Source organism: Colossoma macropomum, unplaced genomic scaffold, assembly GCF_904425465.1.
Source record: "Colossoma macropomum unplaced genomic scaffold, Colossoma_macropomum, whole genome shotgun sequence".
In the NCBI taxonomy this organism is placed as follows: Eukaryota; Metazoa; Chordata; class Actinopteri; order Characiformes; family Serrasalmidae; genus Colossoma; species Colossoma macropomum.
The window spans coordinates 45,256,022-45,283,722 of record NW_023494792.1 but is presented as its reverse complement, the minus strand read 5'-3'; the positions used below and the strand labels follow the sequence as shown (position 1 = coordinate 45,283,722).

Genomic DNA, 27,701 nt, shown 5'->3' with positions numbered 1-27,701 from the left:
CTTACACACACACTGTACCAGAAGCAGTAGACTGACTCCTCCCTGTTAGCCCCAGGCTCTTACTGTGGTGAAGCAATAATCATATCAGACACAGGTCGAAGCTTATTATCTGTGGCTCGATACCAGCCATGGGCTTTCCAGGGAACAGGGGCCCCAGCAACTGAATGAGAGAGAGAGAGACAGAGAGAGAGAAAGGGGAAAACTTGCCTCAGCTAGAATACTGGGACAGTTTCTTTTGGCTCTGTAATGCAGATGGAAGGACTAGTCAACTGGCCATTGGGACTGACTCTCCTCTGGATGTTTTGACTTCACCACTTCTGGCTGTTAGCTCTGCCATCCACTTGGCCAAAGGAGAGACACCATCACATCTCTCAGGTACAATAGTGCTCCCTCTCTTATCAAGCATTCCAGAGAACCACATTACTAATTGGTTCTGGGCTTTGGCGTACAGTTCTAGGAAACAACACTTATATTAGTATGAAACTTTTATATTATGGCTCTTTAAACTTCAGAGAAGAAATATCCATTTAAAGGTTCTAAAAGTTACTTAAAGTAGTTCTACTACAGCATCACTCCCTTTTTGACACATTGCAAAGGTGCATAGTATGTGAACAAACTGCTGGTTAGACCTGTCTAGAGTTCACCACTGGTGTTAGCTCCTATAACCGCAGTTATGTGGTGGTAGTACTACAGTGCAGTACTAAATTGATGGCCCATGTGAAGAAACTTATCTTATACCACTTACATAATCGGTGCCCGGTGCGTGCAAACTCATCACGGCCTTTCAGTACCTACAGTGGCCATGGTTGAACAACTAAGACAAAAATCCAAAGAAATACACTGATACTTTTTATACTGGGGCCACTTTGAATTGGTTTGAGTTTTGCCTCTTCGATTAAATCTGTAATGAGTGATGCTGTTTGAAGCCTGCCAAAAGGACAATGTAATTGCACGGGGGTTGACTGAGGATGATTCGAGAGTATTTTCATTCGAGCCAGAGAAACAGCTGTGCATTAAATGGAGATTACTTTCACCACCATATTTTGGTGAACGAAATCAATGTGTCTGTCACCAGTCGGTGGGAGTAAACAAAAACAAATGTATCTCCACAGTCATAATTTGGCCATAATTGCCATGTTTGTCAGCAAAGTGAACGGCTTACAAAAAGTCATTGGGCAGCTATGCATCTGTGGGATGGGAGGGAGGATTCATCAGGGGGAGCCATCAAGCAAATATATGAGATATTTCACTCTAATTTTCTTTCTTTGAAAACCGTAGAGTGTAAGAGAATGAAACAGCTTGGGCCATTAGGGCGAAGAGCATAAGGAATCTTGAAGTCGGATGCCTTTCTCAGAAGACTAAATTGCATTACAGAAAATGAGGGGCATTCAATGCATGACAATACTGAAGAAACTGTTGAAAGAATGACTTGAACGTGATGTTCGGGTTCCTTCAGCTTGGGTTCCTTGAGCTCAGCCTGGAGATGCCGGGTGCTGTAGAATAACCTTTAGATTTTTATGGAAATTAGAAACCCTCAGCTCACTGGAGTTAATATGCATAAAGTATAGGAATAGAGTTTTTGACATTAGGCCCCAAATAAACACTTTTCATTTTTCTCTCTCTAGCTGAATGATCTGAATTCCATCCACTGAAGAACATCTCAATAGACGAGAGTGAACAGTTGTTCCGTTGTTGTAGCGGAGTACTGGACTTTGTGAGTAAACCTCAGAGGATAGTAGTTGGACCGTGGTCCTGCCATGGGGAAGACGGGGCAGAGCACAGTGGACCTCAACTCGCCCTCAGAGGTCAAGCAGGCCGTGCCGTTTGAGGAGCTGAACCACAACATGACTCTTCCTGCTGAAGAGAAGAAACCGGACCTTCCTGATCGGGGAACCTGGAAGGGCAAGTTTGACTTCCTTCTGTCCTGCATCGGATATGCCATTGGCCTGGGGAACGTCTGGAGGTTCCCCTACCTGTGTGGCAAGAATGGAGGCGGTAAGAAGGATATCTTGCTTCAAGTTGAATGCTGGAGGGTTTGGATGCCCTTACGCATTGATCTGGGATAGGCTATTCAAATCCCAGACATATTACCCTTCGGCACTGCACTGTACCATTTTCTTTGATCTACACATTGGATTCAATTTGCCTTATTTAGTTTTATTTCAAGGCTATGAGATGAATTAGATCAGTGATTCACAGCCCTGCCACTATTAATTACATTTCATTTGCCTGAAAATAGGTGGATAACGTATTACAAATTTGCAAGGCAAATTCATGTAAAGTTACTAACCAATTAAAGTGTTTGCATTTTACTCTTAAGTATACGTATAACCTTAAGGCTGTGAGCGAAGTTTTACTGGTACTCAAACGTTTGCAGCTTTTCTCTTTTCATTTTCTTCATAAGAAGGAGAGTGCAGAGTTGTAGCACAACTGAGTATGACACCAAGTCTTAAACAGATTAGATCCTTCACTCAGAACAACAATACTTCCATGAAACAGCACTACCTGCAATTGGTCAACAATTAACCACTGATAATAAACTCAACATGTGCATTGATATTGTATATATAAAGCCTGAACCCATTCTCCAGTAAATACATTCCAAAAACTTCCAAAAACAACTTGAATAAAAGTACAAAAGTACTCAGTAAAAAAGAAATTAGTAAAGAAATGTTTAATAACTGACAAAATGTAACTGAGTAAAAGTTACTTTCCTATCAATTCATATCAATCCATTAAACGTTGACTTCAGTACATGTTTCTGGGTAAATGTACTTAGTTACTGCCCACCTCTGACATTGAGTAGACTTGCTATGCAATTTCTAGTAAACAGGGGTGCTTTGACCTGTTCATGGGCCCTGGGAGCTACAGGTGGTCATGAGCCCTATGTGTATAGGTACACACAGTGTCCAAAAACTTAACTTGTTTTAATGTAGGTGCACATATTGACGCCGTCAGTCAGAGACTCCAGCGCTGCCATCCATTACTGCAAAAATTTAAGCTCAGAACCAGACCGCTAAAAGCCATAGATGGTCCTGGTTGGAAATTAGCACATAGAAGGCAGTACATTCCCAAATGCTTTGCCAGATTCTGTTTTGAATTGTCTGTTGCACCTTTAATGGTGCTGCAGTTACTTTCTGGTGCCTGTAACTGCTGCGCTGGGCATGAAAAATGTTCATGATCCATTCATGTCTTGTATTTAATGCACTGAAGTAATGATAGACATCTGCTTTGGCATTTTCAGTCTTTGTAGTAAAAGAGCATTGTAAATACCAAATTCACAGAAAACTGATGGCGATGTTTTTTGGCTTCGGATGGGTAGAAAATCACATAATTTACAGGATGAAATCTCCTTTTAAAATGCTCACAGATTCATCTTTCAAATTCAAACACTGGCACCCTGATAACAAACTTAAGACTTGAGGTAACGGTTACTGTGCAATGACTGAATGACTGTAATTTCACTTAAAAAAAAATTAATTTATTTAAATATTCTTTCTCCATTTGATTGGGTAAGCCTGGTGATCAATCTGGTAGGCCTAGGTGGTGGAGAAGCAGTGGGACTCACCCCAGAGTGAGTTCCACTGTTCAATTTGGGGTCATTCAGGTCAGGGAATAGATAATTAATTCCTGATCTAATGTCAGGACTCTCCGTCCTACACATGTCCTTCTTCATCAGGCCCAATGCCACAATCCTGCTGCATAGGCTAGTGCCCTCTAAATATATTGCACCGACTGATTGATTTCTTTTGAGCTGCAAATCTGTGACTGACCAGTTCAATAAATAGCCGGCCATGGAAACTGCTGGGAAGCTACAGTAAGATTCACTCTCTTCTTCATGTAACATGAGAACAGAAATCTACTGATTAGCCTTGAACTTACCGTAGATGATTTTCTGATTATCTTTTTGAGAGATTTTTAAACAGTCTGATTTACACAACTGACTGAGGTACAGATATTGTATCAGTCATTAAACAAAATAGATAGAACAGGTGGATCAATCAGTGTTTTTGGGATCAATACTGATAACCAATCCCCTTTCAGCACAATCAGCCCATACCATTTCCAACTGAGCGTGGGGCTGGATGCCATAAGTGATTCTGGAGAACGACTGTTGATATTTGAACTCAACAGCAAAACAAACACACCTCTCAGTTCAGTAAATGGGACAAATCAACACTGACCTATTGGTTCTGTGAAAAAGCAAAAAATAAGTTAACGTTACCCACCTGTCAAGCAGAAACAGAGCAACCTCCTCATTACTTTTCAAGCCTTTCCAAACTCAGTGAAGCTGAATTCAGCTTCTTTTTCGCCAGCTTCTTATTCATATTTTCCAGTTACACGTTAGCAGTGCAGCAGTTACATTCTAGCATAACCATTAGAATAATCAGAGCCTACACAACCAGCGTACCTAACAGTCCTCAACTGTTAAGAGATAAATATCTTGTAGATGTACTGTTGATACATTACTTACATTAAGTATAAAGTATTGTTGATATATTACATGAAGTAGATTTAATATGATACTTCCAATAAGCGAAATCCAAACTTACTCAAGACCTAACCCTAACCCTGGCCCTCATCCTAACCCTAACCTTAACCTCAACCCAAAACCTAATCCTAACCCTCACCCTGCCCTAATCTTAGCTGTAAATTTAACCTCAACCCCTTAATCCTAATCCTAACCCTGGCCCTAATCCTAACCCTAACTTTAACCTCAACCCAAAACCTAATGCTAACCCTCAGCCTGGTCTTAATCCTAACCCTAACTCCAGTTAAAGAATGTTGTGAGCAGCAATAACAGCTTGTTGAGATGGTCTGTACATGTTTTGTTACATGGTTTGTTACATGTTCAGTGACCTCTCAGGTTAACATCTACAGATCTGAATTTGGACCCTCCAAATAAAGTGAAAGACAATTGAATTCAGCAGATTATAAACAATTTTATTCATGCAGTTAATTAAAAGTCTTGATAATCTGATTAATGTATTCACTGCTGCTACATCCTTGATATGTTGTTGATGTGTTACTGAGAATCTGTTGAGTGTTTATTTCATCTAAAAAGGACCATTTAAAATAAAGTGTCACTAACTGTGTTATTTACAGCTCTACACGTCCACACAGCGGCTCATTTAGAGCATAATAGGAGCCAAATATGTAAACATATACTTCAAAAAAATGTTTTTCATTACTGAAATAGATTTGGCAAGGTTGAAGTTGGCTTCCTATTCACCAGCTTCTTGATCAAATTTTCTAGTTTCAGGGCTCATATGTTTTACGTCACTGATCTCTCAGGATCGACTGAGTGAGAGACATATCAGCCGATCATTGATCACAAATTTGGGCTGAAAATATACCACTGCATAGCCAATCGATCCTTCCATCTCTAATAGATAGTAAAGTAGTACAAGATACTGTCTGGATAACAGAAAAATACTGTAATTTTCTTCAAATACTGTAACAAGCATGCCCAGGAATGCAGACAGATAAAAATAATAACTCAAAAGCAAAATCCACTAAATATGATGAGAAAAAATAAAATGTAGTTATTTAACTGCAATTAACCCGTTTTGCAGTAATCACAGAGTGCACATTCCAGTTGTTTTGGAGATCCCTCCATTAAACAACACATTTCTTTCTTCAACAACTTTGATGAAATATATATTGATTGGAAGTATGCATGATTTGCAGAATCAGGAGTGAACTGGATTTTCTTCACAGTAGGTGAGCAAGCAAATCAACGTTTACAAAATTGGTTTTATTATGCATTTATTTCATGGTGGCAGTTGCAAACAATTTTTTGATTTCAAGAAGGCTGCAGTTGTGCGGCCTCTTTTATCATAGTCATCTTTGTGGAGAGGTGTGAATTGTTTTCACCAGAGTTGGGAGAGTTACTTTAAAAAATGATTCCAATACAGATTACTGATTGCCTGTTAAAACTGTTATCCGTAACATAATCCAAATGATTACTATATTAAAGTAATGTAATTTGATTACTTTCCGTTACATTTGGCATACTTGTCTTTTTAAAGTCTAACAATTTAATAAAAACAACAGAAAACAGAAAAATAATTTCAACAAGATGAACCCTTTAACCCTTTAATCAACTGCATTGTTTACTGAAGCTAAATCTTATAGGTGATTTAATTGACAGGACGTTATATGAAATTCAAAAGGTCAGTCTGGTAGACATCTTCCTTTGAGACTCCTCATCAACAGTAATTATAAATGGAGGTCTAAACCCTAAACTCTAACTGACCGTTGTTTGTGTTCTATTTGCTGAAAGGCCCTGGTTCATGGGGCTTTATATTTATATCACTACATCATGCTTAGACTACAAATTGTTGATGGTCCATTTGCTTTCACTGATTAAGGTGATTTTTAAAAAGCATTCATTTCAGCTGAGAGCTGATTGTTTTAATCAACAGAGCCAGAGTAGGACTTGTTTTCCGACCATGATGAAGTTAAAATCAGACAGTTGAGATGTACAAGTATTGCAGCAAACTTTAAAACCCAAACCTAATTATCACAGGTAAAGACATATTGCCTCAGAGGGCATGAAATGGTGTTTATGGTCCATTTATGTCTTACTTTACTGTTAAATGTTTGCTTTGACATTTTCACAAAGCTCATACCAGCTGTAGTAAAAGAGCATTGTAAGTACCAAATTCGCAGAAAACTGACGACAACGTTGTTATACTTTTGTTTTTGGCTTTGGATGGGTAGAAAACAACATATTTAAGGAACAGATATATTTTTAAACATACCAAATTACGTCTTGTAACCTTAACTGGAGCTTCAAATTCAAAAACTGGCACATGATAAAGAACTGAAGGCTTGAAACAAATGTTATAAAATCTGTAGAGCACTGCCTCTTGTGTCAGCCAGCCAGACTGGATGATATCATAGCCAGATTCACATAGTTGCATTGAATTTCATAGGCTAATCTCTTGAGGCTGTTAGATTCTAATTTGAACTTCCGTTCCACCTTAAATAGTGCAATAGTTGCATGCTAGCACCCGTCCAGGCGTCTGAACAGAACTGCTGCATCATTTAAGGTGGAACAGAAAATGAGATAAAGTAGCTAATTTCAGCTTCATCTAATCTCTGCCCACTGTATGAGACTCAGTTACAGTCAACAAACCAGGGCTGTACCACTTGAGGTGGGGGCCACTAGTTTAACCCTCAAATTACTACATATATACATTTCAGTGTAACCTTTATAGTTTGTGTGTTCATATGCCTATATGCGATAGTTTATACATTAGCTCTCAGTAACCGCCTGAAAACTCTACTGGCCCACTGGGAATTCTCCCGAATCTACCCACTGTGCCATTTGTTGTCAGTAATGATGAATTACCCGTTGTAACATTTTTACACCCACAGTTCAAAAATTCTTAAAGAATTTTGGCAAATCATTGCTCACTAGCAGCTCAACACAGAGTAACAACATTTCACACACAGAGCCAATGCTGTCCTGGTTAATGGGATAACAGAGTTACAGGAAGAATATTTTATTAAATTGTGTTCAATTAAAAATGTTCCAGTTGAGTCCAATTCTGCTGGCGCAATGACCAACAGGGGGGCTACAGAAAGAAGTTAAAGGAAGTTTAAAGCAGCAACAAGTGAACATGAAGAGGTTAAATCCCCAGATACTAAAAGCTTAATTTTGAAACTGAAGACACACGAAGCACACTGAGATATTTACATGTAGAATAGGTCTTACCACATTAGTGCTGGGGCTGTTTTAGTGATTTCTTAATACCTTAAATTCCCAGGAACTACCTGCAGGCCAAGGCTTCCATTCCTCACTCATATGACACAGCTTGCATCTCCCAGTTTATATTTAAATGAGTAATTATTAAAAAATAAGCCTTAAGATGTAATAAGCCCAGGACTTTATAAGCCATAGGATGTTACATGCTTGGGACTTGAAAATGAAATATGCAAATTATTGTTGGTTGTATATGATGATATAATTGAATGTAAACATCAATATTTCATTGTGTTATTGAATTAATTAAAAGTTAAATGTTACAAAGTTAAATACTCTAGTGACATATTTACTCTACACTTCTATATGAGTGGAATATAAGATGCTCTTTTAAATACACCTTTAACTGAGAGCTGGACATTATCATTTTAGGAGCATTTCTGATCCCGTACTTCACTACGCTGATTTTTGCTGGGATTCCTCTCTTTCTGCTGGAGACGGCGCTCGGACAGTACACTTCAGTGGGTGGATTAGGTGTGTGGAAACTTATCCCCATGATGAAAGGTATGAAACACACACATAAACATTTTGAATAAAATCTACACTGTAAAACATTTATTGTAAAATTTACAGTAATTTACTGGCAGTAGAGTTGCCAGTGTATATTCACGGTAAATGTTTACAGTATTTTACTGTGTATTAAATTTCCTGTAAATTTACAGTACTTTTACTGGCAGCTGTAAATTACTGTGTTCTTGCATTGTCTTGTATGTTACTGTAAACTAACGCACTGTTCTAAATGCGCAATATTTTAAAATATGATCTGGTAAAATGACTAGGAATTTTACTGTAAAATACTGTAAATTAACAGCATTTTTTAATATACAGTAAAATACTTTTTATTTGTATTGAATGGTAAATATACAGTACTTTTCTGTAATTTTAATGTAATTTTGCTGTAACTTTTACAATAAATATTTTTGAGTGTAGTGACTGAACTTTGAATAGCGCTCAGAGAAATTGTACAGTGCTGGGAGTGTCTGGTGTGTGATGACTTAAGTATAAATAACATTTATTTTGATACTGATATAACATTAAAAGACTCTTGCCTAGTAAACCTTCTGAAAAAAAAACTATAAGGGTAAAAAATTTATTGCGAAAATGGTGTCCATCAATACATAGTTCAGCCCTCCCACCAGGGGATCCCCAAGACCTCTGCTACAATTAATATCCTGAATATAGCTTAGTCTCTCCCTCTTTTCCTCTCTCTCTCTTCCTCTCTCTGTCTCAGTTTAATGGACACAGCAACTCTACATGCAAAATAGCCAAATCAGTTATGATATAATAGGCAACAATAGACAGGAAAACGTGTTTAACAACAATTTCTTCATAAAATTCATATTTGCTGTCATATCAAAGCTTCATAACTCCATTTTTTCAGTTTAATATTATTCACCATTTGAAAGCATCAGCTGCCCTTTACACTGTCTGAACATCCATGATGTACCAATATAAATACTTGGGATAAAATCTTGTCACATTAATGTACCTTTAAAGTTAAATAGTTTTTTTGTTTGGCTCATTTCCACAGTTACCATTTTGGATATATTAGTATATGTATAATTTTACAAAACCAATGATTTTAGTGAGCTTTCTGTCTCTCTCTCTCTCTCTCTCTGTCTCTCTCTCTCTTTCTCTCAGGTGTAGGTCTGGCTGCTGCAGTTTTGTCCTTCTGGCTCAACATTTATTACATCATCATTATCGCCTGGGCTCTCTACTACCTGTTCAGCTCCTTCAGATCAGTAAGTCCTGCCGCTTTCTTTGATCACTAATGGCTCATTCATCCTCAGCCCATCTATTCATTTGTTACTTTGAGTGCTGAAATGCATTTTAAAGTGTGTTCACTTGTTCACTTGTCCATTCACTCAAATATGAATGAGCTGATCTGGATGATTTAAGAGGAAATAATGATTCTGATTTTTAAACTTATTCCATTTTTTTGCTCCACGCAGCACAATGTCCTGTTCTTGTTATTCTGAAAAGGGAGTTATTTCTCCAGCTCCGGCAGCCATTGTTGCTTTCATGGAGTTCCCTATCTCCCTGTTTCTCGCTCCGTTCCTCGCCACCCCCTTGACCCGGCTCTTTGTGGCAGTCTCTGCTCTAGAGTGCACTTTAAAAGCCGCTGGAGAAATAATAAGCGTCTGGGTGTTTTTGTGCAGAGCGGAGCACTCGGCGAGGGCTCTCTGCGTCATGGGAATAAAAACTTTCACTCTTCGCTGCAGAACACAGACTTTTAAACAAGCTTCAAATAGCACTCTTTTGGACTTAAGTCTGTTCCTTGACTTCTTCATTCTTTATTTATTTTTTTATCTACAGCTTATGTACAGTAGTAGCTCTGCTATTTTTGACAGTTTTCTCTCAACACTCATCTTTCCACTTTCTCTGATGTTTTATCTATTCTCCAGCTTAGTGGTTCACAGTCCCAGTCCTGGGAACTCAATGTAAAGGCAATTTTGTGTTATCGACACTCTATACCACGTGTTGGGCTCCAGTCCTCGTCCTCGCTAATCTCCGCAGCACTTTGGCCCGGGAGGTCCCCAGTTTCACATGCCTACTCTTCACTATGACTGATATAAACCTCTATATCTTTATTCCATTATACTATAAAGGGAGATTATTTACTTTAATGATAAGCGATAAAAGTACATAGATCACTGGAAGTGAATAGGTACATCAACCTGTACTAGCATTCACCAGAAGCATAAACAAACTAATGTCAGTTACTTCTATCAACAAAACTAAGTACCAAGATGATCCCATTGAACGTTGTAGATGCCATAGACATACTATGCATTTTGTTACACATTTAACTAGTGATTCATTGTGTTCACTGGTATGAAGAATGCATTGCGTGCCCTCAAAATCACTCTAGAATTCTGTTTTACAGTTTACACTAAGACGTATGTAAAAAAGCCCTAAAACACAAATAGAAAGCCACTTAAGGTCATGTGTTACTGTGATTTTATCACGGGCAAGGGTGTTGTTAGGCATGCAGAGTCAAAACCCCTCTACTGTGGTAAAATCACTGTAATGGATGGTCTCAAACCTCCTCTAAGAAATGCAGTTCATTTAGAGTACCCAACTATGGACTGCTGAAGGAAGACAAGAACTTTGTCACATATCATTTTTGTCATATAATAATGAAAACATTATTTCATTTTTTTTTTACTGTAGAAACCATTTACTCATCAAATTGCAAAGATGAAAGTTCATTTCCGCTACTTCCTCTAAGAGAGTCCTAACCAAAAAATGACATTGTAAGCATGTAAGACTTTCAAATAACATATACTTTACTTTCTATATTGCAGTAGAGTGAACATTCAGTAACTACTTATACTGAAAGCCAAACACTGAATACTCTTGTGGCTAAATTTAGCCTGTTTTAACCTTTTGTCTTCTAGCTCAGTTGTTAGATAATAAGATATGAGCCCCACAGTTTATACAAAACCGAGTTTTTACTTCACAGATCAGTATACTTTGTGGTCCATGTGAAGAGAGTTCCAGCCCCAGTTGTTAACAGCACCCTGGTTTTAGTTAGTGGCTCAGCCAATCAGATTTCCTTTCCCATCCATTCATTCATCCATTTAACTTCGCTTATCCAAGTAATTCCTTTCATTGTATTCCTCTTTATTGCAATTTCCTCACTATATTCTTAAAAAACTAAAGGTGCCACAAAGATTGCACCCATGTCTTCCACACTTTGTGTGCAGTTACACATTTCTACCAAATCCTCAAATCAGAGATATTGTAGCTTTAAAAAACTTTTTAATTGAAAGTTTTTTAAACAATATTTTTTTTATGGGATATGCAAGTATAAAGAACCTCCACATAATATAGTGGCTGTGATCTGGCTGGCTAATATATTATTATTTTTCTTCTATTTTACTCATTTTAACTTTGCCTATTCCTCTCTAGTACTGCTTTTATTGTTTAAGCAATGCTGTTTTATGTCCGCTGTTCATGTCCATGGTGCTATGTGCACAGCTTCTAATGTGTTCTGTAGCTAGGTTTCTTGTTCTGTAGAGCTTTGGGTATTAGAAAAATGCTACATAAACCAACTTCATTATTATTATCCAGTTTCAAATCACCATCTCTGTCTCTTTGTAGGAGCTGCCTTGGCAGAGCTGTGATAACCCCTGGAACACTGAGAACTGTTTTTCTAACTACAGCCTGCCAGACACCACCAACCTGACCAGCGCGGTCACTGAGTTCTGGGAGTGAGTGAAGTCTGATCAGCCTTGTCATGATGAATCAGTAGCCAAATTTCATATTTTGCCAAAAAGAAGTACACAACCTCAGCAGAAAACTAGTCATTTTTAAATATCACATTTTCCTACAAGTGTTGACGCAGCTACTTAATATTTGATTAAAAATAATATAGAAATTGCCCAGGTTTGGACACCCGACATCAGTATTTAGTAACTCCTCCTTTTGGCAGGTATCACAGCTTGCAAATGCTTGTTGTAGCCAGCTAGGAGATTTTCTGTTCTTGTTTTTGGGAGTTTTTACCCACTCCTGCTTGCAGAATGCTTCTATGCTAGGTCTGTAATATTCTTGGGCCAGCTTGCATGTGCAGCATGTTTAAGATCTACAGACAGATTTTGAATGATGTTCAAGCCAGAAGCCATTCCAAAAGCTTCAGCTTGCATTTGTTGAAGTAGCTCATGCTGGATTCTGAGGTACGTTTTGAGGTACGCATTGTCCTGTTACTGAAGGCAGCCTCTTTTCAGCTTCAGTCTCATGACTGTCTGTGTCACATTTGCTCTTAGAATTTGCTCATATTTAGAGGACTCCACTCTTCCCTCTATCTGTGTAATGCCTCCTGTGCCACTGGCTGCCACATAACCCCAAAGCATAATAGATACAGTTAGCAAGGTGTTCTTTTCATCAAATTCTTTCTCCACACATACCTTTGGTGACTGTGGCAAAAGAGTTCCATTTTTACTAAGTAAAAATTTTTACTCAGTCCACTGCGTTTATTTCCAAAATGCCTCTGGCTTATCTAGAGGTAGTTTTAGGCATTGACCTTTGTAATGAGGTCGCAGGTAAGGTTTCCTTTTGATGACTCATCATTGTAGATAATTTTTGCAAGCAGCACTGCATAGCAGAATGATGCACCTTCACCTTGAAATATACAGCATGAAACTTATGAGAAAGAAAATTTTCAGGAAACACACACATATTCTACACACACTTGGCCATGTAACTGCTGAGCAACCAGTTGACCAATTACTTGTGGGCTCCTAAAAGTGATTGCTTTTCTGATTGTAATTCCTACACTTGTTAACCCAATTTCGATGTATATATTCTCAAATTAAAACTAAAAGTCTGCACTTTAAACTCATATTAAATTTTTAATTCACAATTAAAACCTTAATATGCTGTGATAGACAGCTAAATAATAAAACCTGTATGTGCTGTCTATGTGTGTCCCACCAGGAGAAACATGCACCAACTGACCAATGGCCTGGAGGAGCCGGGGGAATTGCGCTGGCCACTGGCTGGAACTCTGGCCCTGGCCTGGGTCCTGGTCTACTTCTCCATCTGGAAAGGGGTGGAGTGGACCGGAAAGGTATAACTGCCAGTGCCTCCTACACTACATATGGCCTTGTTTTAAACTGTAGAATTCTCTTGATTTCCTTCTCTCTTCCCATCATGTTTATTCATTTGTATGACCTACAAGTTTTTTCATTGCTACACTGAACAAAGTGCTGCATTCAGTTTACTTGATTCAAATGTCTGTCATTTCTATATGATTACAATATATTACATGAATGCAGCACCCTTCATTTTATTTGTGTGGCAATAACTGTGTTGGTAATACATTTTACTCATGTAGAAATGATGAGTACATTTAATGCATCACTTTTTTACAGCGTAAATAATGCGATTAATCCAGAAACACTGCAGCCCACCAAGCCATAATGCAAGAGAACATTCAAATAGGAGAGAAAATCATTCCCTTCTTGTTGTCAGAGGATAATTCGATCTTAATATGAACTGCGTATGTGGATTAAATTAACTCTCCAATGGCCCACAGCCTTGATGGACATTACCAATTAAACATGATCATTAACCTACGATGGGCAAATCATGTTCCTATGCTCTCTGGAACAAATCATCATGGAACCATAGCCGTCCAAACATCTGAATTATACTGTCTGCCAAATAGCCTTCATGTTGTTCCTCTCTCCATTTCCCTCCCTTTATTACTCCCCTCAGGTGGTGTATTTCTCTGCCACTTACCCTTACTTCATGCTCTTCATCCTGTTTTTCCGAGGGGTCACTCTCCCTGGCGCTAAAGATGGTGTTCTCTTCTACATCACCCCTGACTTCAAAAAGCTTCTGAGATCAGAGGTAAAGCTGGCTGATGTGTGTTATTTCTGGACACATGTAATATGTCTCAACAGTGAGTAGTGTGCAATGAGTAACAAGGGTGTAAATACTTCAACACACCATACTGACATTATGAAGCATGAAACCTACAGGAAAGAAGTTCTAAGAAGTAGATTCGTCTGCCCACATAAAACACAATATAAACAATATACCATAAATATTTGCCTTTATTACAGCATCTGTTTTTGGTAGTCTTGCTTTTAATTTTTTTTTAAAATCCACAGGGATATTTACCTCCAAAGTTCAGTCTTAGAAGTTGGTTGCATTTTATGCTTGTAATAACACATCCCAAACACATTCAGTTATGTTGAGGTCTGGACTCTAGGGTGGTCAGTCCATTGTTCTAATTAACACAAGCAGCTTCTTCATTTGTTTTGAAATTTTCTTCTTTCATTTTCTCAGTAACAGCTTCTTGATAACCACACATTTTTAGATCTATAGCACTGAGTTGTCTTCTCACAGTGGAAGGATGGACAGAAACAACTGTGGATTTTTTGAGATCTGAAGCAAGAGTGGAGCTTGATTTTCTCCTCTCTCTCAAAGATGAAAGTTCTGTTTATCTGATGGGGACAGTTTTGGTGGTCTACCAGGTTTTTAGGTGTCCCATTTTCTCTGTATCTTACCATCACTTTTTGAACTTCCACTTCCATTAACTTAAATCTAAACGCCTCAGAAATATCTCATGAAAACGAACAACTTGTATTTAATGGCTATTTTCACTGGAAAGTAAATAAACAAAAAATGGTCTCTGACCTTGGCACAGTGCTGTACATGAAAACATTGAACGCTTAATCAACCATCCTGCTTACATTCCTTAAAAGTGTAAAGTTCTCACTTTCGTCTTGCTAAACTATTGTAGTTATGGTTTTTACATAATTAATTACATAGTTAATAAGCTAATTAATTATGTTTACATTTTTTACATTATGTTTACAAAATGTAAACATTATTAATAAACTAATTAATTATGTTTACAGTTTTTTTCCGTTCTATATCGACAGGTTCAAGTCTGCACTTCTGTTCTTTTCCATTTGTTATGTTGTCACAAAAATGGTTCTTTATCCAAAACAAGACTCAAGACTGCATACAACAATAACTTTTCATCAAATTCAAGTCAAAATATTTCCTTGTCTACTTACAGATACAGACTTTTACATAAAGTTTAAAATCTACCGTTTCCACACAATTTCTCCACTTGTGTTCTACAAGAGATAATTAACCCTTTATACAGGGTCTACAATTCTTTTATCACTCTCATTACTACATCCCTTATATTTGGTTCAAAGTAGTTATTAAATAATTTAAAGGAGCTTATGAATAATAAGTTTTCTTAGACTTCTTGCTATCTATAGAACTGGCAGTAATAACCTCAACTTCTAAGGATTAATATGACTGAAATAACTGAAACACCCCAGCCAACACATGGAGATAGTATAACTTAGATCTCTCTATGTGTTCTTCAGGTGTGGCTGGATGCTGCCACTCAAATCTTCTTCTCTTATGGTCTGGGTTTGGGCTCTCTGATCGCTCTGGGCAGCTACAATCCCTTCAATAACAATGTCTACAGGTACATCCCTTCGTCTTCAGTCTCAGAATTACTCTATACATCAATGCAGATCACATTTGGGTCATGCAGTGTCAGATTTTGGGTTCCACATTTAACAATATCATGGGCTATATTATGTAGATCATAGGATTAAACATATATATTCTTACCTGAACGTAAGATGCAACTGCAGATAATAATAATTTGTTATCAATTTGTAAGTCAACTGAACAAAAAACAACTGTTTTTTTTTTTTTAGTTATTATCTAGAGATGCTAAGATCTACATGCCACACAGTTATAGTGTCTTAGACATAAAATCATGAGCTTTTAACTAACCTGCATACTAACCGTGAGACTTCTCCTCCATGTTGTAGAGATGCTGTCATCGTGTGCTGTATAAATTCCTTCACCAGCATGTTTGCCGGCATTGTCATCTTCTCCATTGTAGGATTCATGTCCTACATCACCAAAAAACCTATCCAGGAGCTCGCTGCTTCAGGTAAGAGTAACACTGTCCAACAGCACACACACACAATGCAATCTGACCAGCCACTTTGTTAAGTACACCTCCTTTTATCTACAATCTTTGACCATTTTATCAGCTCCACTTACCATATAGGTGCCATTTGTAGTACAATTACAGACCGAAGTCCATCTGTTTCTTGGCATACTTTATTAGCCCATTTTACCCTGTTCTTCAATAGTCAGGCCCCCCTAGGACCACCACAGAGCAGGTATTATTTATTATTTGGGTGGTGAATCATTCTCAGCACTGCAGTCACACTGTTGTGGTGGTGTGGTGTTGTGTTAGTGTGCGTTGCACTGGTATGAGTGGATCAGACGCAGCAGTGCTGCTGGAGTTTTTAAACACTGTGTCCACTGACTGTTCACTCTATTAGACACTTCTACCTTGTTGCACCTTGTAGATGTAAAGTCAGGGTCACTGCTGCCCATATATCCGCTGTTGGCTGGATATTTTGGTTGGTGGACTTCTCTCAGTCCAGCAGTGACACTGAGGTGTGACGCTGAGCACTGTGCAGAGAATGATCCACCACCCAAATAATACCTGCTCTGTGGTGGTTCTGTGGGGGTAATGAACATTGAAGAACAGGGTAAAAGGGGGTTATGTATGCAGGAAACAGATGGACTACAGTCTGTAATTGTAGAACTACAAAGTGCACCTATATAGTAAGTGGAGCTGATAAAATGGACAAAGATGTAGATGCAAAGTTGGTGTACTTAATGAAGTGGTCAGTCAATTTATATTTGATAGCTATTTGACATGCATTACTGATGATAAAAAGGCATTTGTGACTTTTCTAATGCTACAGCAATTTAGCTATTTTTTGCAATTGCTGAGTGATGGTCAGTGTTGGTCTGAGAGTGAGTTTGCTATGATTTTAAATATCAGGTCCAGGTTTAGCATTCCTGGCATATCCCCAGGCGGTCACTCAGCTGCCCATGTCCTCCCTGTGGGCCATCCTGTTTTTCTCCATGCTTTTAATGCTGGGACTGGACAGCCAGGTAAGATGTGCACACTTACACACAAACACAAATCTACACCATACATAAACAATAATTATACATAAAGAACAACTACGAAACTGAAAGTTCAAGTTCTAAAATCTGATTGGATGACCCATGTTCAAAGGTGTTTTCTTATATAAAGGTATCTTTAGATGTTTATAGTATTTTGGGAATTCGGTGAAGAAGAACTTTCTGTTTACATTGTTTGTCAAGTTATCTACCTTGATGTTTGAGCTCCATTTTTGAGATATGAATTATGTATATTAATTTTATTAGACCTTAATTCTCAATGTTAACAGCTTTCAGAGTCATTTAGAATTATCTACAGACCTGTTTGTTGTTCTAGACACATCCAACATTTCTTCATTTTCATTTACAGCTTGCTAGTGTTCTACTAACTGATTGCAAACTTTGACCAGCAGTGAACACACACACATGAACACACACATCTACTGAATTCTGTATTAATGTGACAAGTGCAGCAAACCAGTGATCTGTTTATGAAATAAACTTTGATCATTGTGTTGCTTGGCAATTATAGCTTACTGTTAAAAACTGTATTAAGTGGAGGAAAAGTGTATTGTAATTATTATTATTGACAATAATACATTTAATTATGTATTGAACATTGGCATTTTTAATCATATTGTATTTTGTATACATCTATTTTATTCATCTATATCTATTTTATAAGACCCACTCAAGGTTATGCGTTACAGTGATTTTCACCACAGTTAAGTGGGTTTACTTAACCTTAGCTCAACAATGGTAAAATCACTGTAATACACAGGGTCAAGTGCCTCATTGCTTTATTATGACATCACTGTCTCAGCACAGTATATAGATGACAAAATAAATGAATGAATGATCTCCACAGTTCTGTACTGTGGAAGGTTTCATCACCGCTCTGATAGACGAGTACCCCACTGTTCTGAGAAAGAGGAAGAAGGTTTTCATCCTCATTGTCTGCATTATATCCTTCCTCATTGGCTTGTCCAACATCACACAGGTGAGATGCAGCCCTGCAGACTTTCCACTTTGTGTGTCTGTGATACATTCCAATATAACAGACTAACAGTCACTTTTTTATGTAATTTGATCTGATAACTAGTGTAGCTCAGGTTTCTAGGTGTTCTTGTACAGAACAGTAGTTGCAAAAGTCAAAGACCACCCATCATTTATTTAATTTCCAATCAAATTGGCCAGTAAGTGTGAGTTACTGATTTTTCAAGAGATATTTCTGAGGAAAATTAGATTTAATCCATGTACACAATGAAAAAGAAAGTCAAAGGAAAATAAGTGCAGATAAATTTCCAAAACTGGCGTTAAAAAAAAATTAAAAGATACAGACAAACAACTGTGCAAGACCAAAACTGTCAACATCAGAACTTAAAGCATTCAGAGGAGAAAATCAAGCTCCACTCTTGCCTCACATCTGAAAAAATCCACAGGTGTTTCTGTCCATCCTTCACTGTGAGAAGACAACTCAACACTGTGAGTCTGAAAGGATGTGTAGCTGTAAAGAAGCTCTTACTGAGAAAAGGAAACAGACAAAAATGAAGAACATTTACATATCAAACAAAGAAGCTGCTGGTAATCTCATAACAGTGGACGGTCCAGCAGTGAAAAGCAGAAAATGTAACCAACTTCTTAGACTGAACTTGATATTCTATTTAGTTGTTGAGGCTTCATTTTCTTTTAAATACATATTTTGTCTTTATTTTTCTAATGATATAAAATGAGTAAATTCTACACTGTAGCATTAAATGGAAATAATTAAATAAATGAAGGGTGGACGTTCTAAAATACTTTGTTATATTTTTGTATTTTGTATATATGTTTTTTTTTGTGCAAGCAGAATAAAGAAAATAGAACAAAAAACATCTACATTCTATTCTATTCTATTCTATTCTATTCTATTCTATTCTCCACTGACAGACATGGTTGCTTCTTCTTTCAGGGTGGCCTGTATGTGTTTAAGCTGTTTGACTATTACTCAGCCAGTGGGATGTGCCTCCTCTTCCTGGTCTTCTTTGAGACGATCTCCATAGCCTGGTTTTATGGTATAAAGCTCCCAATGATCAACCACATTATTACATTGCCGCAGCCAATTTAACCTGATTCAAATGTGTTCATCATTTCCACATGAAGTACTTTAAATTAACACAATTATTGTCTAATAAAAGTTAACTGCAATACACCGTTTTGATGGAATGTATTTTGGTTCTGACACTGGTTTTCAGCAAAGTACAATAGCACTATAGTGTCAGATAAAAATGGCTGGACAAATTATGTGAACGATTTAACCACTTAACCAGAAATGGGTGACTGAAGAAACTGACCAAAATTACAGTGAACAGCCTGCAGACCTTCAAGAATACAGCATGATTCTCTTTGTAATCTTCTTCAATGACATACAGAGTCTGCAGAGCTAACTGACATTTCTTTCCTTCTCTGCACTTCAGGAGCAGATAAGTTCTACAATAACATAGCGGACATGATCGGCTACCGGCCGTGCAACTGGTGGAAACTCTGCTGGCTCTATTTTACGCCACTAATCTGTCTGGTATGGAAAATATACTTTATGAAAATGACCAATGCAATGTTTATTTATCAATATATATTAATCTAATGCTGCTGATATGGACAATACACTCTGTGTGCATGGAAAAGCTATGCAATGCAACAGTTATTTGTTTACCAATATACATTCACTGGCTTCCTTATTAAGCACCTTTGTTTCTACACTCACCATGCATTCATCAGCCCCACTTACCATATAGGTGCACTTTGTACTTCTACAATTGTAGACTGCAGCCTGTAACTGTAGAACTACAAAGTGCAAATAGTAAGTAGACAATAAGTGTAGATGAAAAGCACACTTAATATATATTTATCTAATCAATCTGGATGGAAAGTATACTCTACATGCATGACAACAAGCTCTTCAGCAAAATATATTTATCTGATCTGTCAGGTCTGTTTGCAATGCTGTGCTACTGTCATATATGCTATGGATGCCATAGCATTATATAATGAAGATCACATTTGTTCACTCACTAATTTATTCATTCACTCAGTCTTCTTCTGTCCATCCCTCCATCCATCTGTTTATCCATCCATCTATGCATCCATCCATCTATCTGTCCATTCTTCCATCCATCCATCAGTGTATTGATCGCTTCTTTGGTGCAGTTGATGACTCAGTAAAGCTGCCTCTTGTGTTTTCTCTGCGTAGGGGGTTTTCACCTTCAGTGCCATAGAGATGACCCCTCTGACTCTGGGGAAGTACGTGTACCCGGCCTGGGGGCAGGGCATCGGCTGGCTCATGGCCCTCTCCTCCATGGTGCTCATCCCAGGATACGTCATCTACATGTTCTTCAGCACCAAGGGCAGCATACGCCAGGCAAGGCTTATTTTAGGGCCTGTTCTATCGATCTGTGGACACACACAGCTGATAAACACCCAGGCTTCCACTTCTTGTGCTCCTCTTATGATATCCTACTCTCTTTTTCCCTCTCTTTGCTTTACAGGCAAGTCTTGGTGCTCAGTTCCAATTTTTGGGTGTTTTTTTTGTCAGACCGGATTTTCTTACTTTGATCTTTCACATCATTCACATTTGAAGTGGCCAATAATTGTAACCATTTTTAATCTTTTATTATTATTTTTTTTTTATTGGCAGCCTAAAGCCTCAGATTCTGTTCATTCCTTCTGTCGTATGTGCTCTATAACACGTTGAATAAATGATCCAATTAATAACTTGGTTCAAAGGTGTACATCATTTCCACATTAATCTCATATGTGACATAAGTTGTGTCTTTCAGTTTTGGCCACAGTTTTCTGATGTAATATATTTTATTTATGTGGAAATTATTTGAATCATGTAAACTTAATGCATCACTTTTTTGTGTCTGTTTCTTCAGCACTAATACCAAGCGATACTTCTTTCTATCCACCACAGCGCTGGCACAAAATGACCACGCCCACTGAGGAGATCCAGGCAGAGAAGGACGTCACAGGGCATCAAACAAACATTGGCGAAGCTTCCGTCTGACATCTTTTCCTGTCCCGAGTTCAGAGAAGGCCATTTGGGAAACTAAAGAAAAGCATCCTGGCTAACAGAACAGCACCAGCACTGCTTCCTTCTACACATCTCTTTCACTGTGAGCTGGAGAGAGTCTACAAAAAGACTAAACTGAGCTGAATACACACTCATGCCTATTTTCCAGTCACCTTCAATTCAAAGCATTTGCGTGACTCGCAGTGGGCAGACTGCCAGTGTTTAATTTGAATGTATAAACCAATTTCTCTGCGACATGGACATGCAATTACAAAATATATCCGTGCAGGAGAGGCATTTTTCAAGCTTTGACCTTTTTTCGTGAGCGTGTAATGGATGGAGTGATTCTGGGCAACATCTTCAAAGACTCAATGTCATCTAAATTATACACAGCTTAGCACATTTTGAAAGACTGCATGACATTTGGGCCATACCCAATACACAACCACATAAAACAGCCACATTACTGTGATAGTATGAAAGTAATCAGTGGTGAACCTTTTATTCATCTATCCATGCCCCACCCACAAATGTGGTTCTTTATAGCAAAGTTATTTTACTTACACCACAGTACATAACATCGATATAACCAGTGAGAGATGTTTGACGTTGATAAAACTGAAACATTGGGGATTATCTTGATACTTATTTAAATAAATATTTTATCCCCCCAAACCTCCTGCATGTTTTTTTACCACTCCACCACTGGTGGCTAGTAAATGGGATATCCTCGCGTGTATACCTCATTGTTGCATGTGTTTTTTTCTTGTTGTAGTACCAAACTGCCTGCCACTACACATCATAGTAAAACGACAGTCTATGATTGGCTCTTTTCTGTCAAGGCAGGTGGATCTTGGCCACATTGCAGAGAATTTCAGTCAAAGACTTTTTGAACATGAAGCGCATTGCCTCTTGTGCTTAAGGCCAGAAGAATACTTATCCCAGGTATGCAAATGCTCGTAGTGCTCTCAGCGTAACAGCAAGAGGTGCTATAGTGACAGCGAAGCTTGCTTGTCCTGCTAGCATACTTTTAACCATTCAACTCTCATGGGAGAGACTCTCAGAGAGCTAAGAAGTGATACATCATCCCCTGTTCACTCCAGCGGGACAAATAAATCAGCACACGTTCCTCTGTTGTCCCATGTTTAGTTGTTTTGGCTGTTGGTATAACAGTAATTCATGTTCACAGATGCTCTAAAGCTCATCGATTGACCCTTTGAATACTGAGTGTTTTAACCGTAATGTAAAATGCGTGCAATGCATTGGGCAGACATTGTCATTTGGTTTCATGTTGAGTATGTTTCTGACCTAAAAAGAGGCTCGAAGCATTTCTTAGGGTGCAGGTCAATGCATTTAACGCGAGACGTAAGACAAGGGAAATGTCATATATACCACTAAATAGAAAACTGTTTTTCATGGTCAGAATGTGATAATACTTGTGTGGAGTGTTGTACAGGGCCAGGTATTCAAACACAACCAAATCTAGCCTTTCCTCCATGTTGGATGAGTGATTAAATAAAAGGGTGACACTTTATTTTGAGTGGTCCTTTTACAAACTCAACAGACTCTAAGTAACGTGTCAAAAACATATCAGGGTTAGGATTAGGTTTTAGGTTGAGATTAAGGTTAAAATTAGGATTAGGCCAGGGTTAGGGTTAGGTGTTGGGTAAGGTTAGGTTTTGCTTAATGGAAGTGACATATTAACAAAAGATCTACTTAATGTAAATAATGTATCAACAGAACATCTACAAGATATTTACTTCAGTGTATTCAGATGCTTCACTACTGCTACTTCACTGATATGTTGTTGATGTGCTACTGATAATCTGTTAACAGTTTAATAATCATCTGCTAAGGGCCACTCCAAATGAAGTGTTACCAATAAAAGGTATTCTTAATGTTGAATGGACAGCTGTGGGCATAAGGTGCTCTTTCATGGGTTCTCTGCAAAAAAAGTTGAAGGTTTTTAACTTAAATGTACAGTTTAATAACGCAAAGACTGCTACACAGATGAAAAGAGAATTTTCAGTTGTTTTCAGTTGTTTTTCAGTTACTCCAAAGACGACAATGAAAAAAAGAGAGTTTGAAAATGATACTACTGTTAGCATTGTGACATACTGTCACTGTCATTTCTGATCTGCATTGTTTTGATTAGTGACAAAAACACAGTCCAGTTCGGTAGCCTAGCATTTTAAATTGGGAACTCAACATTATATAGTGACAAAAAACAAAAAATGGTCCCATTTGAAAATTCTGACAAATCAAATCAAATCAAATCAAATCAAATTTATTTGTATAGCGCTTTTTACAACTGATGTTGTCACAAAGCAGCTTCACAGAAATCCGTTTAGAACAAAGTTTCAACATGAAATGTAAATCCTCCAGGTGAGCAAGCCAGGGGCGACAGTGGCAAGGAAAAACTCCCTCAGTTGAGGAAGAAACCTTGGGAGGAACCAAGGCTCACATGGGGGGAGCCATCCTCCTCTGGTCAAACTACGTACAAAATTATTATTCTACTAATATTAATAGTAATAGTAGTAATAGTTAGGAGACTTCAGTGTAGAGTGGGCAGCCAGTCCAAGGCAGGTGGCGGTGACTGGGTTGTGGGTAACTGGTCTGAAGCGGGTAGCCGGAGAGCTCTACAAACAATCATCCAGCAGTGTCCGGCCGGACAGGTGAGCAGTCGTTTTCTCGGAAGAAAGGTAGGGAAATGGAGTTAGTTTAGTTCTGTATGGGTGTATGTATAGTAGTATGTAAAACATTTCCAGAGTGTGGCTAACGACTCCGGCAGATCTGACTATAACAGCTTAACTAAAAGGAGAGAACCAAAAGGGCACACAGACACGGGAGCACCCTGAAACAATCTGGCATTCCTCCGCTCCACCGTCCACAAACCTGAGTGATCGCGTGTGAGCGGCGGGGCGACAGCACCAGTCTCAGTTTACTATAATTCCCTGCGTCCATGGACCCCTGGATCTGCTGCCTTTATCCAAGGGGAAACATTAGCTACCAAAAGCTAAACTAAACAAATGAGTTTTCAGCCTAGATTTGAATATTGCGACTGAGTCTGAGTCCCGAACATTTTCTAGAAGATCATTCCAGAGTTTGGGGGCTTTATAAGAAAAGGCTCTTCCCCCAGATGAAACCTTCTGAATTCTGGGAACTATTAAAAAGCCAGCACTCTGTGATCTGAGTAATCGTGGTGGCTCGTAAAGGGAAATAAGGTCTTGCAGGTACTCAGGAGCGAGCCCATGTAGGGCTTTATACGTCAATAAAAGAATTTTGTAATCTATACGGAATTTTCTAGTTTTAGTGAGAACCCTGGCTGCAGCATTTTGAACTAGTTGAAGTTTACTTAAATTCCTGCTGGTGCATCCTGACAGTAATGCGTTACAGTAATCTAGCCTTGAGGTAATAAAGGCATGTACTAATGTTTCTGCATCGTGCAGCGATAAGGCATTTCTTATTCTGGCGATATTGCGAAGATGTACAAAAGCTGTCCTAGTGATGCTGCCTATGTGTTGATCAAATGATAAATCTGGACCGAGTATTACACCAAGATTTTTTGCTGCTGAACCTGGTATAACTGGAAAGTCAGCGAGATTTAAAGTTAAATCTGATAATTTATTTCTTGCCACTTTTGGACCCAGAAGGAGAACCTCTGTTTTGTTACTGTTTAGGAGGAGGAAGTTACGCGACATCCAACCCTTCACATCTTTTACACAGTCCTCTATTTTCTTTAACCTGTATTTGTCATCAACCTGTATTTGTCATCAACTGATCTGTGAACTACACATTTCTCATTAGGATGAATTAGATTTTTGCCAATGTTCTGTAAAGCTTGTTCAACCTAGCAACAGGACGCATTTGTGGGTAGAGCATGGATAAGCACCACATTTGCTTGTAGTAAAAGGGCTTTTTGACCTAAATCTGTTCAAATGAACACCACTGAATATATATATGTATGAATGTCTGTGTATGTATATTCAGTAGCATTCATTTAAACAGATTTATTCCACCTTCCATGAATGTTGTAAAGACTGTAAGTTAAGCTGTTGATTTCTGATCATAATTTTGTACATATTCTAAAGGTTGTCAATGGTAAGACTGATTAACCCTAAAGACGTGTTTTCATAGTTATGTTGTGCAAGTATTTATAGCTGGTCCTTTCAAACAGGGTATGCACAATAAAACACTATAAAGATTTTATTTCAGTCTAAACGAATCATTATTCTGCTTGTTGTGCTCTCAAAAGTGCTACAGTCTCACAAATGACAGAAACAACATTCTTTACATTATTGCTCTGTGTATCAAAATAAGGGATTTTATCCTGTTATACTGAGACATTTTGCTGTTTTCAATAGGCAGCTGCCAATCCTAGACTGTCATTACTTAAAAGGATTGTTATTGAAAGAGTAATAACAGAACAAAGGTCTCTGATTAATAAGTACTCGATATGAAGTAGAATATATAATCAGCTCTGACAGCATCAGCTGCTGAATGAACAACGTTTTGTAATCATCCAGTAAATGATGAGGTTTTATTCATATGGAATTTAGAAAAAAAGCAATAAATAGCATCAGAACCATACATTGCATTATTTATTAGAAGCAAAGTTTATCCGCTTAATAAAATACCCAGAAAAGCTTGTTTGTTCATTTATCTTATGTTGATTCATGCTGCTGATCCACTAGGGGGCAGCACCACAGTGGATGCCATGAAAGGATAAGATGAACAACACAGTGATAAGATATCAGAGACATTTCCCTACAGGACAGCTTAGACAGAAAATGCTGTCATTCATCATTACTTAGCTGAAGCTCTTGTGCCTGTGGCCTAACACCCTGAGTGTGCACTTCAGTCAGAGTTACCCAGGGGTAGCCTGGTTTTATCAGTTCAGAGCTGAGAAGCGAGAGGGGAGGACAGGCATTTGTCAGCCTGATGGATGCGGATATTTAGGTAGTCTTATTAAAGTGATAAGACATAATTGTAATAAATGTCTGAGATCATGTTTCGTTTTGTAGTTGACATGTCCAAATAAGCACTTGTCATTTTAATATATGGAAAAACAAGAATGGAGTTTCTGTAAAGGCCCCTGTCACACCCTGTGGTAAGAAATGCCCCAAAACTGAAATGTTTTTACCTACAAACATGTTTTCCTGGAATGTCACAGGGGCCTCTGAATTATGAAGCAGTCAAAATGTGAACACTGCTACATACATGGTACAAGCGAGCTTATAAGTTACTCAAAAGGAAGCTACACTATACTCCAATTTAACACTATTATATAATAACACCAGCTACTCAAATTGTAGTCTACCAAAACCACTGAACCCCTTAACAGACCCAAAGTTGTATCACACACTTCTATAACCTATGAATAGCTCAACCAGTTTGCATTTAGGTCCTTGTAGTTACTGAATAATAAGCTTTAGTATATAATAAGCCTGGAATGTTAAGGGGTTAACTAGCACACTTGTCAGAGGTTGCAGGGTATTTTGGTGAGGCTGCCAGTCTTATAATGTCAGTTAAAAGCTCAGGATAATGTTAGCTAGCATGTAGCTTATACTATATGTAGCAAAATTCCTATTTTGACTAAGTAATGGTCTTGTTAATTAAACAACATAGTAATATTTCGGGGAAGAAGGATATTTAACATACATACAGTCTTTGGAACTTGCTGGTAACCAGAGAGCTCCACTATTTTTCCCACAGATCAAAGCAGCTTAGAGCCCAGGCTTATCCGAACACTAATGCTGAACTATGTGATGACGACACCTCCTGAGAGGCCTATTCTTCAAAAAGAGTTTATGATATAGTACCATAATTACAGTCGTATACAAAAGTTTGAACACCCCTCAACAAATTCATTTTGTTGATATTCTAAGTGAAAGTAAGTCTAGCAAATTTTTGGGCACAATTTTGCTAAAGTTTAACATAGAAAAAAATTAAACCTAAAATATAAAGTGCCATAACTTTTGCACAGCAGCCCTTTTCTTAAATTCAACAAATAAAAGTAATTTTGCAATAAAATGTGCAGAAGTGTGTTCTCTGCAGAAGATGTGCTCACGTATTTTAACTTAGAAAATCAACAGAACACATAAATTGACCAGGATGACAAAACTTCTGCATATGACTGTACACTGTAAAACCCATAACATAAACCACAGATGATCAAGTCCATAAAGACTACAGTGTGAAATAGTGATGTTCCCAATTAATTTGAATTGTAAACAAATGAACCAGAAAAACAACAGCAGTTACTCACTCTTCCCCCAAATCATATGTTTGCTTCCCGACAGCCATGAACAGTACAATGTTTAATTGTTTTCCACTCATATAACTCTGTTACAGACTATCTGCAGTAACAACCAAAAAAAACAGCACTGCTCAGGG

General features: G+C 38.0%; 1 protein-coding gene across 1 annotated transcript; it reads left to right on the top strand.

Annotated features, from left to right (window-relative positions):
* Positions 1-89: 89 nt before the first annotated feature.
* On the top strand, positions 90-21,971 carry slc6a1l (solute carrier family 6 member 1, like). The gene is made up of 15 exons (XM_036577328.1): positions 90-375; positions 1,626-1,995; positions 8,147-8,278; positions 9,416-9,516; positions 11,882-11,991; positions 13,214-13,346; positions 13,997-14,131; positions 15,634-15,737; positions 16,093-16,217; positions 17,130-17,242; positions 18,123-18,254; positions 19,206-19,308; positions 19,711-19,811; positions 20,484-20,651; positions 21,207-21,971. The coding sequence occupies exons 2-15, from the start codon at positions 1,758-1,760 to the stop codon at positions 21,297-21,299; spliced, it is 1,788 nt and encodes a 595-aa protein (XP_036433221.1). The 5' UTR covers positions 90-375; positions 1,626-1,757; the 3' UTR covers positions 21,300-21,971.
* The last annotated feature ends 5,730 nt before the right edge of the window (positions 21,972-27,701 follow it).

What these genes read in the sequence shown, in the direction of transcription:
- slc6a1l (XM_036577328.1), top strand. Translation starts at nt 1,758, where the DNA reads ATGGGGAAGACGGGGCAGAGCACAGTGGACCTCAACTCGCCCTCAGAG. An exon ending in ACTTATCCCCATGATGAAAG is followed by an intron (nt 8,279 to 9,415) that starts GTATGAAACACA and finishes TCTTTCTCTCAG; the next exon opens with GTGTAGGTCTGGCTGCTGCA. An exon ending in CCAGGAGCTCGCTGCTTCAG is followed by an intron (nt 16,218 to 17,129) that starts GTAAGAGTAACA and finishes TTTAAATATCAG; the next exon opens with GTCCAGGTTTAGCATTCCTG.